This window comes from Ciconia boyciana, chromosome 4 (genome assembly GCF_034638445.1).
Source record: "Ciconia boyciana chromosome 4, ASM3463844v1, whole genome shotgun sequence".
In the NCBI taxonomy this organism is placed as follows: domain Eukaryota; kingdom Metazoa; phylum Chordata; class Aves; order Ciconiiformes; family Ciconiidae; genus Ciconia; species Ciconia boyciana.
The window spans coordinates 28,103,687-28,117,109 of record NC_132937.1 but is presented as its reverse complement, the minus strand read 5'-3'; the positions used below and the strand labels follow the sequence as shown (position 1 = coordinate 28,117,109).

Sequence of the window (13,423 nt, the reverse complement as noted above, 5' to 3'; positions counted from 1 at the left end):
GTCCATTGCTAGCTGGTTTAGGGAGGAATTATCATGTTAAAAGCAGCATTTGTTTGTAGTGCTGGCAAGGCTTCCATTCCTCCTGTCTCCACACAGTAAATTGATGTTCTTTACCACAAAACAACTAAACACATGGGTTTTGGGTGGAACTTTTTTCAATTGCAAGGCCTAAACAAACAAATAAAGGATGAGAGAAAGGGATCCTGCTGAATGTCAGCACTGCTTTCCTCTATGCTTTATAATGGGTAGAAGAGAAACTTGGGTATAACTGATGATGAAAAACATTAAATGTTTGCATGTTCGTTTAATGCTTGGAAAGATTTTGAAGAAAATCCTCAGATTGTAACTTGTAAGATCAGTCTGCCATCTTAAAAGCTGATTATGTGTAAATTTGATTATAGAAAGGTCTTCTAAAGTATTCAGGCTATATTTAAGATAATGAAGTTTTGTTCCTTAATCTAATTTTGGCTTCCATCTGGAAGAAATAAAAAATCCAAATCACGCATCATTTCATTCCTTAAAGATGTCTCATACCTGCTTTACTGTCCTTGCGTGTGTCTTGGATGTGAACATATAGCTGGGCCAGGGGATGATGGAGCACCGGCTGCAGGGGTCCCCCACCCACGCCAGCTGCAACGGAGAGGGAGAGGAGTTCCCTGCTATGCTGATCCTGGATCTCTGCCTTCCTCCGCTGACTGTATTAGGCCTATTGCTAAAGGGATCTATTTTTTTCCTCTCCCCATGTCAGGATTCTGCACGATATTGCGTCCGACCTGTGTACGTCTGTCCTTTCTGGCCTGCCATCTTAATGTGTCTTCATGCAGGCCGTGGTCCTGTGTAAGGTCTCTCTGTGATTGCTGTTGTCTCTCTGTGTTGGTGAAATAAAGTTTAGAGACAAGTCCAGTACACATTCCCTGGTGGTACTGCGTTATACAAACATGTAATAAATGATAATTTCTGCGCCAAAGAGCTTGCAATTAATAGCGGAATAAAATGGGTTTGAGAGTGTTTATCACCTGGTGAGGTTAAGAACTAAGTTTTTGAGTGGTACTAACAAATTTTTAATTTTGTTAGGGAAACATATCCTCTATTGAAAAGGATATATTCTCTCTGAAAGGAACCTTTTTTTTTAGGTTTGGAATTTAAAAAATCTAAGCATGGAATCCAGAGTTCAGTGAATTTTTTGACTGTTTAATTCTATATTTTGTTCTAATCTAGTTTTAATATGCTAATAGATGTAGTTTCTTTCCTTTCTGTTGCCTAGGCCACAAGATTTCATTGTAAGAAAGCTGTTGGAGAAACTCAGCTTAAATTTTCTTGCTGCACTAGCCCAAGTCATTCTGTCCTCCCTGGTATTTGCACTGGTGCCAGTTGCATGGGTCACCACAGAAGGTTAATATTTGCTAATGGCAATTCTGCTCTGGGTTTGCGGTGCAGCTATAAGGCAATACCTAGTGAATGCTGGCTGACTGCAGCCCGCAGCATAATGCTAGCTCACATTAGTATCCCCGTATGTTCTCTCCACTCACTCATGTGCTCTCGTTGTTGTAAAGCCTTCCTTCTTTTTCTTTCTTCTGGCTGCCGCAAGGCAATTTTGCACTGTAATTATCACGGTGTTAGAGCAAAGAGTCTTGTCTAGCATGTACCTATTTCTTTTACGACAGATGGCTTACAAATATGAACATTAGTCCCACTGCCTCTGTATCTGAATGATTTTCTTTTCCTTTTCCCAGGTGCAGTATAAAAAAAAAAATGTTCTCCCGGCTAAGAGTAGCTGTCACTCCCTGTGCGATGGCATGTCGCAGCGCACATACGAAAGAAAAAGGCAAGCCACTGATGTTAAACCCACGAACAAACAAGGTTGGTTGTATGTGATTATCAAATATCTTATCTTCATCCGGTAATCGTCCCATGGACCTTGTTCCAGGGTTAAACCACCTCCAGGAGGTGTACTAGGCCACAGCCAAAAAAGGGTACAGAAGATGGAGGAGTCAGTGATGGTTTCAAGTTTACTACCTGGACACCTACAGTACAAAGACATCCAATAATACCTTCTGCTTCTGTCAGCCTGTGCTCCCCCTGGTTTGCTGTGGCTTATGCAGTCAATACTGCTGCTTCCTTGTGCCAAATTAAGAGTCGCTGATTCTTGCTGATTACTGGCTTGGTTTTCGGTCTGGTTGAATTGAAGTAAAGCTTTAGCAGATAGAGTCTTATTTCATAGTTTGCAAAAGTTAATTCTGAATTCAGTCTTGCTAGTGATAGAAAGTGTTAGCCCCTCTGTCCTAGTCCTGGCTTTTTCCTGCAAGACTCTGAATTGGGACTGAGCCATATCAGTAAGAAACATCCCTGTCCAGAGAGTCAGACAGAGAGCATCTAAAAATAAGCCTTGAATGGAGCTAGCTGGGAGGCAGAGACATTATGTTAATTCCATGCATTGGGAGGAACCTCTCCTAAGAAAGTAGCTTTTTTTTTTTCCCCTTCACAAAAATTTTCCTATTTCCAATCTCTTTTTTTCCCAGAGTAGTGGTAGGCTTCAGGAATATGGAAACAATTGATGTGTAAACTAAAACTAGTAAGAAATTAGATGAGGGCTTTTGGTAGCTGATCCAAGATGTCTGAAGTAGCCAAGAAAGGTGACAAATCTAGCTGTCTCTGACAGGGTATTTCCTGAGCAATGGAGCTATGGAAGCTGGACTTCCATAGTTTTATCCTATGCTTTTAATGTCTGGCTTTTCTCCTCTTCCCCATTCTCTGATTTTATTTTTTCCCCCCTCCTGTAATGCCCTATATTCCCCCTTCACTGTAAATTTCCTTCCCTTCCTTTTCTGCCCATGACCCTGACTCCTTCTCTCCCCCTGTATTCTTAGCTCCTTCCCACGTCCCCTTTGCCGAGACGCAAAGAAGCACGTACTGCTATAAATTGGCCAGCTGGCAAACCAGGCACATAACCCCGAGCCTTTCTCTCAGCAGAAGGGCTAGGCTGGCTCTTTCCTCTGCACAGCAAAATCTTTTTTTTTCCCCTTTTCTCTTCTTTGTCCCCTCTCTTTTTGTCAGAATTAGAAGTTGGCCAGTAGGCTCAAAATATCTGGGGAGGATATCAAGCTAGGAACTGCAAGCAGCATCTCTTTGTGTCCTGCCCATAACTACAGGGAGAATTGCTCATGTTTCTTTTGGCAAAAGTGATTCCTGAGTGTCCTGAAAAGAAAGGAAGAAGACAAAATGTAGACCTGTAGTCATGTTTCTTACTGTTTCTTGTACAGTATAGTGTAACGTGAGATGCCTTGATACTGCATGAATGCAGGTTGCGTATAGAGAGAGAGAGTTGTAGAAGTTAGAGACTGCCTGACTGCAAAAATAAAATTGGGATTGCCGTGTTGGGGAAGGAGAAAAGAATAGATTGGTATGATTTGTCAAGATCAGATTATCTCGAGACTTTTCTGAGCTATAAACACTTTGACAAGCCAGTGGAAATTATTTCAAGCCCTGTAAGCTTTTCCAAGTGCTGATTATGCAACAGTATTCAGAAACAAAAACAATAGGTCATTTCTGACTGTTTTTCTAGTCGTAATATCTTTCTAGTTTTTTTTTTTGTTAAGCCTGGAATTCTCTGGTGGACTGAGCACAATGCAGTATTTTTTATGGGGGTTTTTGAGGAGGAGGGAAGAACAGAGAGCTCCTTATTAATAGCAGTTGCTTTTTTTATTTTTTAATGTCTCCAAGAAATTATACTTGTGAGAGGAAAAAGAACTTTCCACATTTGTTTGGCTCTGTTGTATCAATCTGTCGTTAAGGCTGACACCTGTTTGAATGGATCTGTGAGCTAGTTAAGTGATACTGCTTGACACTGGGTGCAATATCTGTATAGAAATATATTTTGGAAATTCAGCAGAGAAATAAATGATTGACTAAATACGGAAAGCACTTTACCCTTTGTGCTTTTCTTGCCTTCAAGTGCCTCGTGCATACATATATCATATGCATACAGGCACAGATAAAGGGCTTTATCTCTTGCTGTCAGCTTGTTGAGATCATCATCTTATGACTTGTGTTTTAGTTGCTTATGTTTAGTTTTTACAGTCTCTGTCAACTCTACAGAACATTTGGTCTCCTTTAATGGACATGGGCCCTGAAATAAGAACCGCAAGATGGCAGCATCACTAACAGAAGACCACCCTTTCCCCTCGTGCAAATTAATCTTCTCCTGTTCTTTGCCATTGGAGTAGGTTTTTCTCTTACCATTTGTTTTTTTCTTTTCTTTCCCATCCTTACCTGTCTTTTGCAGGTGCGTACTACACCTACGTCAACTGGTTTGGGCTTTTATGTTTGAAGGCCAGCTTTCAAGTGTTTATTGTCAGGGTGGCTCAGAAAAGGTCATGAGCTATATCAGTAATGCCCTTTCTGTTGCAGCCAAACAATTGCAGAACATACTGTACCTGCATTGCTGACATCCATGTATATTTACGATCTTCCATGATGTTTGATTTCTGCTCTGTGACAGGGATTCAAATTACAGTTAATTGGCTTCAGGACCTTTTATTCTGCTGGAAATCCCTGCTATGCCAAGGCAGCATTTTAAGCTTGTTGGGTGCTGAGAACACTGTTAGAACAATCTCATTTGTTTAGTACTGGCAATTAAATTGTTATTTATATTGTGGGAATGCGTTGGGTTCTCACTCAAGGGCCAGAACTACTTCTTCCAGCGCAGAACAGATGATGGAGTAGATGATCCCTGACCTTGGCAATGTCCATTTGGCCATGTAGAGTGGCATCAGTATGTCTTTATCTTCACTGGAAACACGTGACCTGTAACATTATTTGTATATTTGCTTTCTGTGTGCTTGCAGCAAATTTGTGACTCTGAATAGTCTGTGACACTTTCTGTATTTTAGTTGGCGATTTTTCTACCTTGTGGCATCAATTCTTCTTGTTCCTCTCTAAGTGTGTGACTGTATTTTGTACAGTTGATTCCATTACCCCTTTTTCTATTACTCTGTTCCTCAATATTGTTTGGTTATTTCATTCTTTAATATCGTTCTGTTGTACAGACAATGCCTCCCAAATTTTTAGCTTCAGCAGATATCTTTAGGATGTTGCATTAAACACACGCATGCATGCATATTTGTATGTATGTATATGCCTGGGCACATGTGTATGGGAATACGTGATACATTTTTAAAGAGTTCACTGTCAGTGTCAGAAGTTGCAGTTTAATCCCAGACTGATTCCTGAGGAACTGTCCCAGTGTCTATCTTCCCTATGGGTGGTCATCTTCTTGTATCTTGTATTTACCTAGATCATTAATCAGAGTTTTATCTGTATTCATTCTCAGCTTTTTCAGCACAATTTATTTTCACCTATGCCTTACTGAATACTTCCAGAAACTCTGATAGATTGCCTTTGTTTAAAGAACCATTTCTCTTCCAAAGATGTATGTGACCTCACTGACTTCTGGCAAATATCCAAACAGTGTGTTTCCAATTCAGAATAAAAAAACAAACAAACCAAAAAACCCCAACCCAAAGTTAAAGCTAGTTGGACAAAATAAATAGGATAGGACAAGAGAATGTGAAGAAAGATTGTACGAACTTGATTTAAAAGCAGATGCTCCCTTTCCCCTTCCACTGCCCTTTCTCACCATGCTGGGTTTTGACACATTTGATTTTTTTTTTTTTTAATACTTTTTAGACTGTGTCAGCTGGGTTGAGCAGCCAGGGTGTAGAATATGCAATGCCCGTCTGCCTTCCTGGGGAAACCAGGATAAACAGGATGTGGAGAAGGAAACTGATAGAAACTGCTAGTTTCCTTGCGTGCGCACACCCAGCCCGAAAGTCCCACCGCAAGTTTAGTGTCCTGCCCAACTGGTTTGGAGATGGAGGGATTGTTGGATGGAGGTTGCATGGGCATGCATCTGCAGCTGCTGCACCTTTTGTCAACTTCCTTGAGATCTGCATGCTTTTAAAGGGAATTAAATGTGGAAAGATGGAACTGTTTAATCTGTAACCAGCTTTTATCATCTGTCTGAAAAGGTGCTGTAAGTGCCAAAGGTGGGAGGTAGTATTGCACCTCATTTAACTTAGATCAGCTATTCTGCTCAGGACTCGTGAGCTGCTGGGATGGTGGGTGGAGGAAGGAAGGAAGCTGTCTTGTTTTTTCATTTTTTTGATTTTTTTATTGTAGGATTAATGCCATTAAAGGAGAACAAAAGCGGTGGCATCTGCTCAGTTAGAAAATCAGCAGTTTAATGAAATGTCTTTGAGGTGTTCAGTGATGCTATACAGTGTAGATGAACCATTTCAGTCCATCATGCTCATGATTTGCAATGTACAGCTTTACCATAACCATTGGTGCTTGGAAACAACCCCTAGAGAGGCTGGATGACTTTCTTGCTGATGTGTGATGGCTTTCTGTTTCTGACTTTCTCCCATTTTCTGCAAGGGAATGCTGTTAATTGAAGCCACATCTTTAGTAAATGAGAGCTACTGTGGGTTAGCTAAGTCTGGTTCAGCAGCCAAAGTGATTTACATCTGGTTCCACACATACATAGGAGGTACAAGAAGTGGTGGCATCTTTGCCTGCAGAGAGACTAAGGTCTTTAAAGGCTTAATAACCGGGGAAGGTCTGGGTCATTTCACAGTTCAGCAGGGAGTACACTGCTGTGGTGTGTCAGCCATACCCTCCAGTATATAGACTATGCTGTTTCTGGAAGAATAAAGATAAGAAATTGAGTTTAAAAAATGAAGGAGGAAATAAATCAAAGGAGATTTCCATATTCTACACTGTTCTCATAAACACAGAGAAACTTTGAATCTATGGGTGAGATAGCAAATACACCTTTGATTCATATGAGTGAACTCTATTAATTTGCAGTGGAGACATGTTGTGCAATAGTGAACTTTGTGATTTAGCAAAAGGAAGCAGAGTTAAGAGCAGCAGTCCACAATCCAAGGTAAAATCTACTTTTTTAAAAACGTTTATGATGCTACTTCAAAGCCTACGATATACTGCTGAATATGTTATAACAATGATTAGAAGTTACATGAAAACCATTTGATTAAATCTTCCCTGTGAAGTAGGCTAACTCATTTTCCAAACAGTGGCATGTTTGGATATATTCTGCATTTACGTCTTTATCAGGGGCTTTGAATGGGTTATTTGTAATAAACTGTACAGGTTTTCAGAACGCTTGAGAGTATTTACGGTATCAGGTAGAAGTATCCCCTCCTCTATATATGCCTGCAAGACTTTGCAGGTGGGGAAAAAATCATCGCCACTAGTACTTCTCTGCTTAGAAACCTCTCAGTATTACTTACTCAGTGGTGCTATAAAAATCATGCTTGCAGGATTCAGGTCTCCTCTTCACCTTCATGCAAAGTAGGCATCTAGAATTTTTATATGCTGATATTTATAGCACCATTTGCTTTGTGTAGTGGAGCCCAGTTGTTAGGGCTAAAGTGAGGTGCCAGTGCCAGATAGTTTGTGGATTAAAGGCACAGTACGTGGTGATTCAATATGAGCTTGTCTTAACAAAAAACTGTCAACACTTCATTTTACTAGCTTTTTTTTTTCCCACGGCAGTACGTTGGTTTTGTTGCAATAAATTTGTCCATGCGTATTAATTCATTCATTTGTGGTCTTTGAAGTGTGCTGGGTTTTCTCCTAGATGCGCTTCCTGCTTTGTCTGTACTGTCTTAGAAAGGACGCCTGTTTTTTCTGAGCTGTAAAGAGGATTAAAGAAACTAATCTGACAGTCAGCAGATGACACTCAGAGAAAGGACACCTAGCACTGTGGGTCAAAGGAAACCAAAAAGTGATCCCTGTGACTTAAGCCCAAATCATTACAATATTTAGGCATTTAATTCCAGTGGAAACCAGAGGGAATTTGGCCCTTAAGTAGGCACTGGGATCTTAAGTGCCTCTGAGAACATCAGTCCCAGCGCTGCAAATTGCTGAGTGCCTCCTGATTCACTGGGAACGGTTTATAAAATGAGGGAAAAGGCTAGGAAATTTGTAATGCTGCAGCTCCTAGGCACAGTAGTTTAAGGAAAATCTCTGTCCTGCAAGGTGCTGTATGGGGAACAAGCTGAAATCCCTGCAAAACGAGGCAGCTGATGGTCATGGACAAAGATATTGAATGGGAATACAGCAAGTGTTAGAAGGGCTCTGGGGTTTTTATAGTGCTGCTCTGGACTAAACTTGTTCTGTTCTAGTTGGAACGAGGATTAAATTTCTGTATGGAGGCTGATGGCGTCCAGGTTCCTGAGTTAGGCCTGGGCAAAAATTAAAGCATCTTTTAATGTGGTAAGATCGAATTATCACGTAAATAAACAGCTGGAAGTACTCAGTACCACTTAAAGAATTCACTGTGTTTAATGTTACTATAACTCCAGATACACTGAAAAACCAGGTTGCCTATAGACTGGAAAAAATATGAATAAACTGATTAAAGATGGGTAGCTGTTCTGCTTAGTACTAACCTCAGGGCTCATTTGATATTATTAAGGACCCAGGTAGTTTAAGGTCACTGGTTTCACTGTACGAGGAGATTAAGGAAAAGCCATGTCCCAGTGTCGTGCTAATAGTGGAAATTAGAAATTAGGTAGACTTTATTTTTAAGGGACTTGAGAGTTTCTGATGGGGAGGACATAAGTTTTGCTAGTGAGATATTTCAGTTAGTTTAGAGTAAAATGTCAGTGTAGCCAGTATGGTACCACTGAAGGGGTTCTGGCTTTTGACATGCCTTAAGCTAGTGACATTAGTGGCTTTACTGACCAGTGTTTATATATCTTCTGAAAATAGACTACTTTTTTTTTTTTCCTTCTTAATATCGTAAATCTTGTGCCATCATTTTTGGTTTTGTAGTGCCTAAAGTAACAGTTGAAATATTACAGATGTTTCCCAGCTGTACTCAGCTTTGTATCCTAAATCACTTGTGCTGCAAGTATAGTTTGTGTTGAGAAACGGTTGTTTTAAAAAGGCATAAACTGCTGATGGTAACAAGTTAGGGAGTAGTTAAGGAAAAGGGGAAGATAACCGAGACGTGTGTTCGCATGGTTCGCTTCCGTGCAACTTTGGAAGATGCATTTACATTCCCAGAGAATCTTTCAATATTTCTTGTGATGTATGCAGAAGTGAAACGAAAGTAGATCCTTTGCAATATAGGGGGGAAAAAAAAGGCATTCAGTGTGTGTTCCTCGTGGTGTTTTGGTTGTTTTTTTTCTCATGCCGGTGCTGCTTACACGGGCATCTTCTCAGTGGAAGTTTTGGATTATTCAAATCAGTTTACAGAAAAATTACCATGTGGCTAAAGTGACTGTTACACCCGGCAAAAGACCAGCAGCAAGGGTAAAAAGTTCAGGAATAAGCCGTCATCTGAAATTTATTTACAGACAATATTGGAAGAATACTTGAGAATAACAGTTACATGAGGAAAGAAAACAATGGTTTGCGAATGATTCGCAGATAGAAAAAGGATAAATTGAGTTCAGTATTTAATGTCAAATCGATTACATGGAAGGTTGTCAGAAATACATAATCTAGTTTAGGGTTAAATACTTAGAGTTTTTTGCAAGAAAGTATTTGCAAGTGGTTTTTGCAAAACACTGAAGTTTTTGGGTTTTTTTTTTTTTTATTGCTTTCTAACTCTTCAAGTACTTCATTACTTTAGAACATCCTATGGAATGAGTATGGAAAAACAGGTGGACTGCTTAAATCAGTGTACTCAAAACAACTGATATTAAATGTGGTTTAAATAAGCAAAGAGAAAAAAAAAGTAAAAATATTAATAATTTTAATTATGTTTTTTCCTAAGGAGTAGTTACATTGGTTATAAACCATTCAAGTGTGCTGAATTACACTAAGTATAGAGTCTAATTTAGAGATTTTTTTGTTATTGGGCATGCTTTGTACAAATACCTGTGAAAGTCTATTCAAACATAAGCAGAGGTGAAAATATATATATTCTAATCTGAATTTATGTCTTTTATTCTAAAGTGGGAAAATATTATTTTTTTTCCTGTGATTTTTCTGATTGCAGGATGAATTCGGAGTGTAATTACAAGGCATAAACCAAACATTAGAAAGCTTTTTTAAACCTTTTTTTTTTTTTTAACTTGGCAGTAAGAATCTGCTTCCAGTGTGGGGAAATTTGAGAAAACATGCTCTTGTTTTGTAATCTAGCTGCTGTGGTAAACAAAGGAAGTGTTGTTAGTGAGCAGAAATGATGTTTCTTGTTTCCATCTCCTTCAAAACATTGCAACTAGCAGACCTTTTCCTTTCGGATTCTGCTTTTGCTCACGGATTGGTGCACAGCCTTGGCACAGCAAGGGCTTTCCTGGGTTTTCAGCTCCTGCATTCACAAGTATTGATTTAATCATTCACTGAACTGACCCAGTTGGATAAACTGAAATAAGGAAAGTTTATCGTTGCCCTTTTGGAAGTGGCAAACTTAAAAGTGGGGTCAGTTGTTGTCAGAAATGGGGTCAGCACTTTGAGCCAGGTTGGCCGCGAATCTGGACTCGGATCAGTTAATGTTTTGCAACGTTATGCCTCGAGGTGACTGCCCTGTGAAGGTGTTTCCACTAGCATGTAGCTCACAGCAGGCTGTTAGGTGTACTAAGTGAAAAGCCAGTTTTATTGAATGTTATTGTTAAATAATTAAAATTAGTATTTAAATAACAATAAATTAAACTCTTCATCCACCTTGAAACAGAGAAGAATGGAAATGCTGGGTTATTTTTGTGGTTTAACTCTTCTGAAACTTAATTTGTTACAAATGAGGCTTTTTGGTAGTAGACAGCTACAGTTGAAGACGAATAGATTAGTTCTAGCCCTAAGTAGAAATGAAAGATTTGGGTTGAATTGTGATCTCAATAGAAGCATTAGGGCAATTCAGTAACTTTGGCTAGATTACCAAAAGTATGTAGAAAAAAGCAGCAAATGGAGCAATTCAGAGAAAGCTCTCTGGACTGAATGTTACTGTCTGTGATTGTAGAGACCAGACTGGGTGACCCGCATGTTCCTGGTCAACCTTATGTTCCTATGAAACAATTCAAGAAGCAGCTGTTATTTTACTTCTAAACTGTAGCCTGTCTGTGGTGGAATCTCTTGGTTGTTCTCCAGTTTCACAGAGGAAAATGAAATCTGGCACAGAGCATGAGGTCTCAGAGATGTGGAAATGCTGTGGTTAAAAGGGGGATACCCACAAAGGATGAGGAGAACCCCAGCAGAGGCAACTATATCCAAACCCTGCCTTCTGTGGCACCTGCCATGAGAAAAGGATGCAGTAGATAGTCTGAAATGACAAACAGAAAGACATTATAAATAGAAATGCTAGAGGAAGAACTGCTAATTATTTCTCACCTCTCTTGTTTTCAGGGAATGGCCTTTACATTACTTGAACGACAGATGCTTGGGTTGCAAGGACTTCTACCTCCTAAAATAGAGACACAAGACATTCAAGCCTTACGCTTCCATAAGAATTTGGCAAAAATGACTGACCCCTTGGAAAAGTAAGCACTCCTCTGGCCTTGTTTTGTCATGCAAGTAAATGGAAATTGCTGTAAAATAGTTCATGGGGATAACCAAACAAGGTTTCTATGCCTCCACGGGGTTTTTTGGTGGTTGGAGTCTATTTTCACTTTTGCACAGAAAACTGCTTTCATCAATCATGCGTTCATCATGTGGCTAAATGAGGTTGGGGAGCTTTTTTTCTTATATTCCATAGTCATAAGGTAACGAAAAAGAATGTGCACGAGTTAGCCAGTAACAAAGCTGCAAACCTTGCTGTAATATGTATTTCTGTAATAGGTAAGATTTGGGTGGCAGGTTGTTAGAGCACGGAACTATTGGCGGGGGCGGAAGGGGGCAGCTAGTGCATGCTAGAAAAATATGTGAGAGTGAAGGTAAATCAAAGGTTTGATAATTAGGTATGAAAAACAATGTTTATTGTATCCAGTAATTACTGCTAGAAAGGAATTACAGGGTTAGAATTGAGTGTCATAATGGGTAATTTTTTTACATCAATCTTTTTTTTTTTGTTTAACCCACTGGTTTGGTGAAAAAATGTAAGGATTTTGATTTGGGTTTTTTTAGAATGGCATGTTTTTAGCATCCTGTTACTGTTTTCATATACACCTATGTATATCTGCATGTAAATACATGCACTCTCCTAAAGGTGAGAGGAGCATTGGAATGGTTTGAGGCTTACTGGACCACATCAAACCTCTTTTGTTCTCATGCAGACCAAAAGATGACTTTTAAATCAACATCATGTCACTTGATGATCTGAAACAGTCATGTCATCTGTATGGGCAAAGTGCCCAGTTGCTGTAGCCTAAGACAAATTGCTAATTCATTATCTTTACATTGTCGGGTCAGCAAGACTGAATATGAATTGATACATGGTAGATTGGTAGGTAAATTTGCAAAAAATGCAGGTTTAATTTACACACCTAGGTAAGCCCTTCAAAATGAACTTTTTGTTAGGAGTTAATTTGTTTTACAACTGTGTTAATGTTAGGATTAACAAGACCTTACTGTCAGGACCTTACTTTTTTGGATGAAAAATTCTTTCACTGATAATTTTTTTTAACAGTAATGAGACTCCCAGCTGCATCCTGTAATAAATCCATGGGTTATCTTTTATTGCAATGCATGTTTGTGCATTAAGTTGTTAGCATGCATGGTATGTCATAGCCAGTATTTTTATTTCAGCTTTTTAGTACTGCTGCTCTCTTTTCCAACTTTTTAGTGCTCAAAGCCCAACTTGAGTGGAAGCAGGAATTTCATGAAGAAATAATGTGAAGCATTGAATTGGTTTTTGCTTTGACATTTTTCACATTGTTTTAAACAAGCATAAATGTGAAACAATAAGTGTTTTTTTTTCTTTTGCTTGATTTCAGGTATATCTACATAATGGGAATCCAAGAGAGAAATGAAAAATTATTCTATAGGGTATTACAGGATGATATTGAGCGGTTAATGCCAATTGTATACACACCAACAGTAGGCCTTGCCTGCTCCCAGTATGGACACATCTTCAGGAGACCAAAGTAAGAACAATAGATATGTATTACTGCTACTTTTATTATCATTTTCTCTGTATACTTGCTTGAGGTTTGGAAATGTTTTACTTGGTTTTCATTTGGATTCAGCTACACAAGAGTTGTGCCAATTCGGGGCAGTAAAAGTTAATTAAATAATATCTCAAGACCCAGTTTATAGTGGAAAACAGAACACTTGAAAACAGAACTGGTAATGTGTCACATAAATACCACAAGTGCAGGGCTTCAGCCCCATTTCCAGCTCTTCCTGGATGCCATACAGCTCTTTAATTCTGAGGAGGGTGCTGTGGCTTTCTCCAGCTCTCAAAACTGCATCTGTGAGTCTGAGGATCTGTATTAGGACAGAGCATTCGGAGGAAGGT

The 13,423-nt window shown here is 39.2% G+C and overlaps 1 protein-coding gene across 8 annotated transcripts in view; it reads left to right on the top strand.

The window, feature by feature from the left end:
* ME2 (malic enzyme 2) overlaps positions 1–13,423 on the top strand; it is a 37,121-nt gene that overhangs the window by 5,838 nt on the left and 17,860 nt on the right. For 7 of the 8 annotated variants that reach the window (XR_012042151.1, XR_012042152.1, XR_012042154.1 and 4 more), the window contains exons 2-4: positions 1,734–1,860; positions 11,374–11,507; positions 12,900–13,049. Coding sequence is in view for 4 of the 8 variants with exons in the window: in XM_072859442.1 (XP_072715543.1) it covers positions 1,753–1,860; positions 11,374–11,507; positions 12,900–13,049 (392 nt within the window). In the remaining 4 variants the exon portion in view is untranslated. The remainder of the gene's footprint in view (positions 1–1,733; positions 1,861–11,373; positions 11,508–12,899; positions 13,050–13,423) is intronic. The other variant, XM_072859443.1, reaches the window with a different exon arrangement.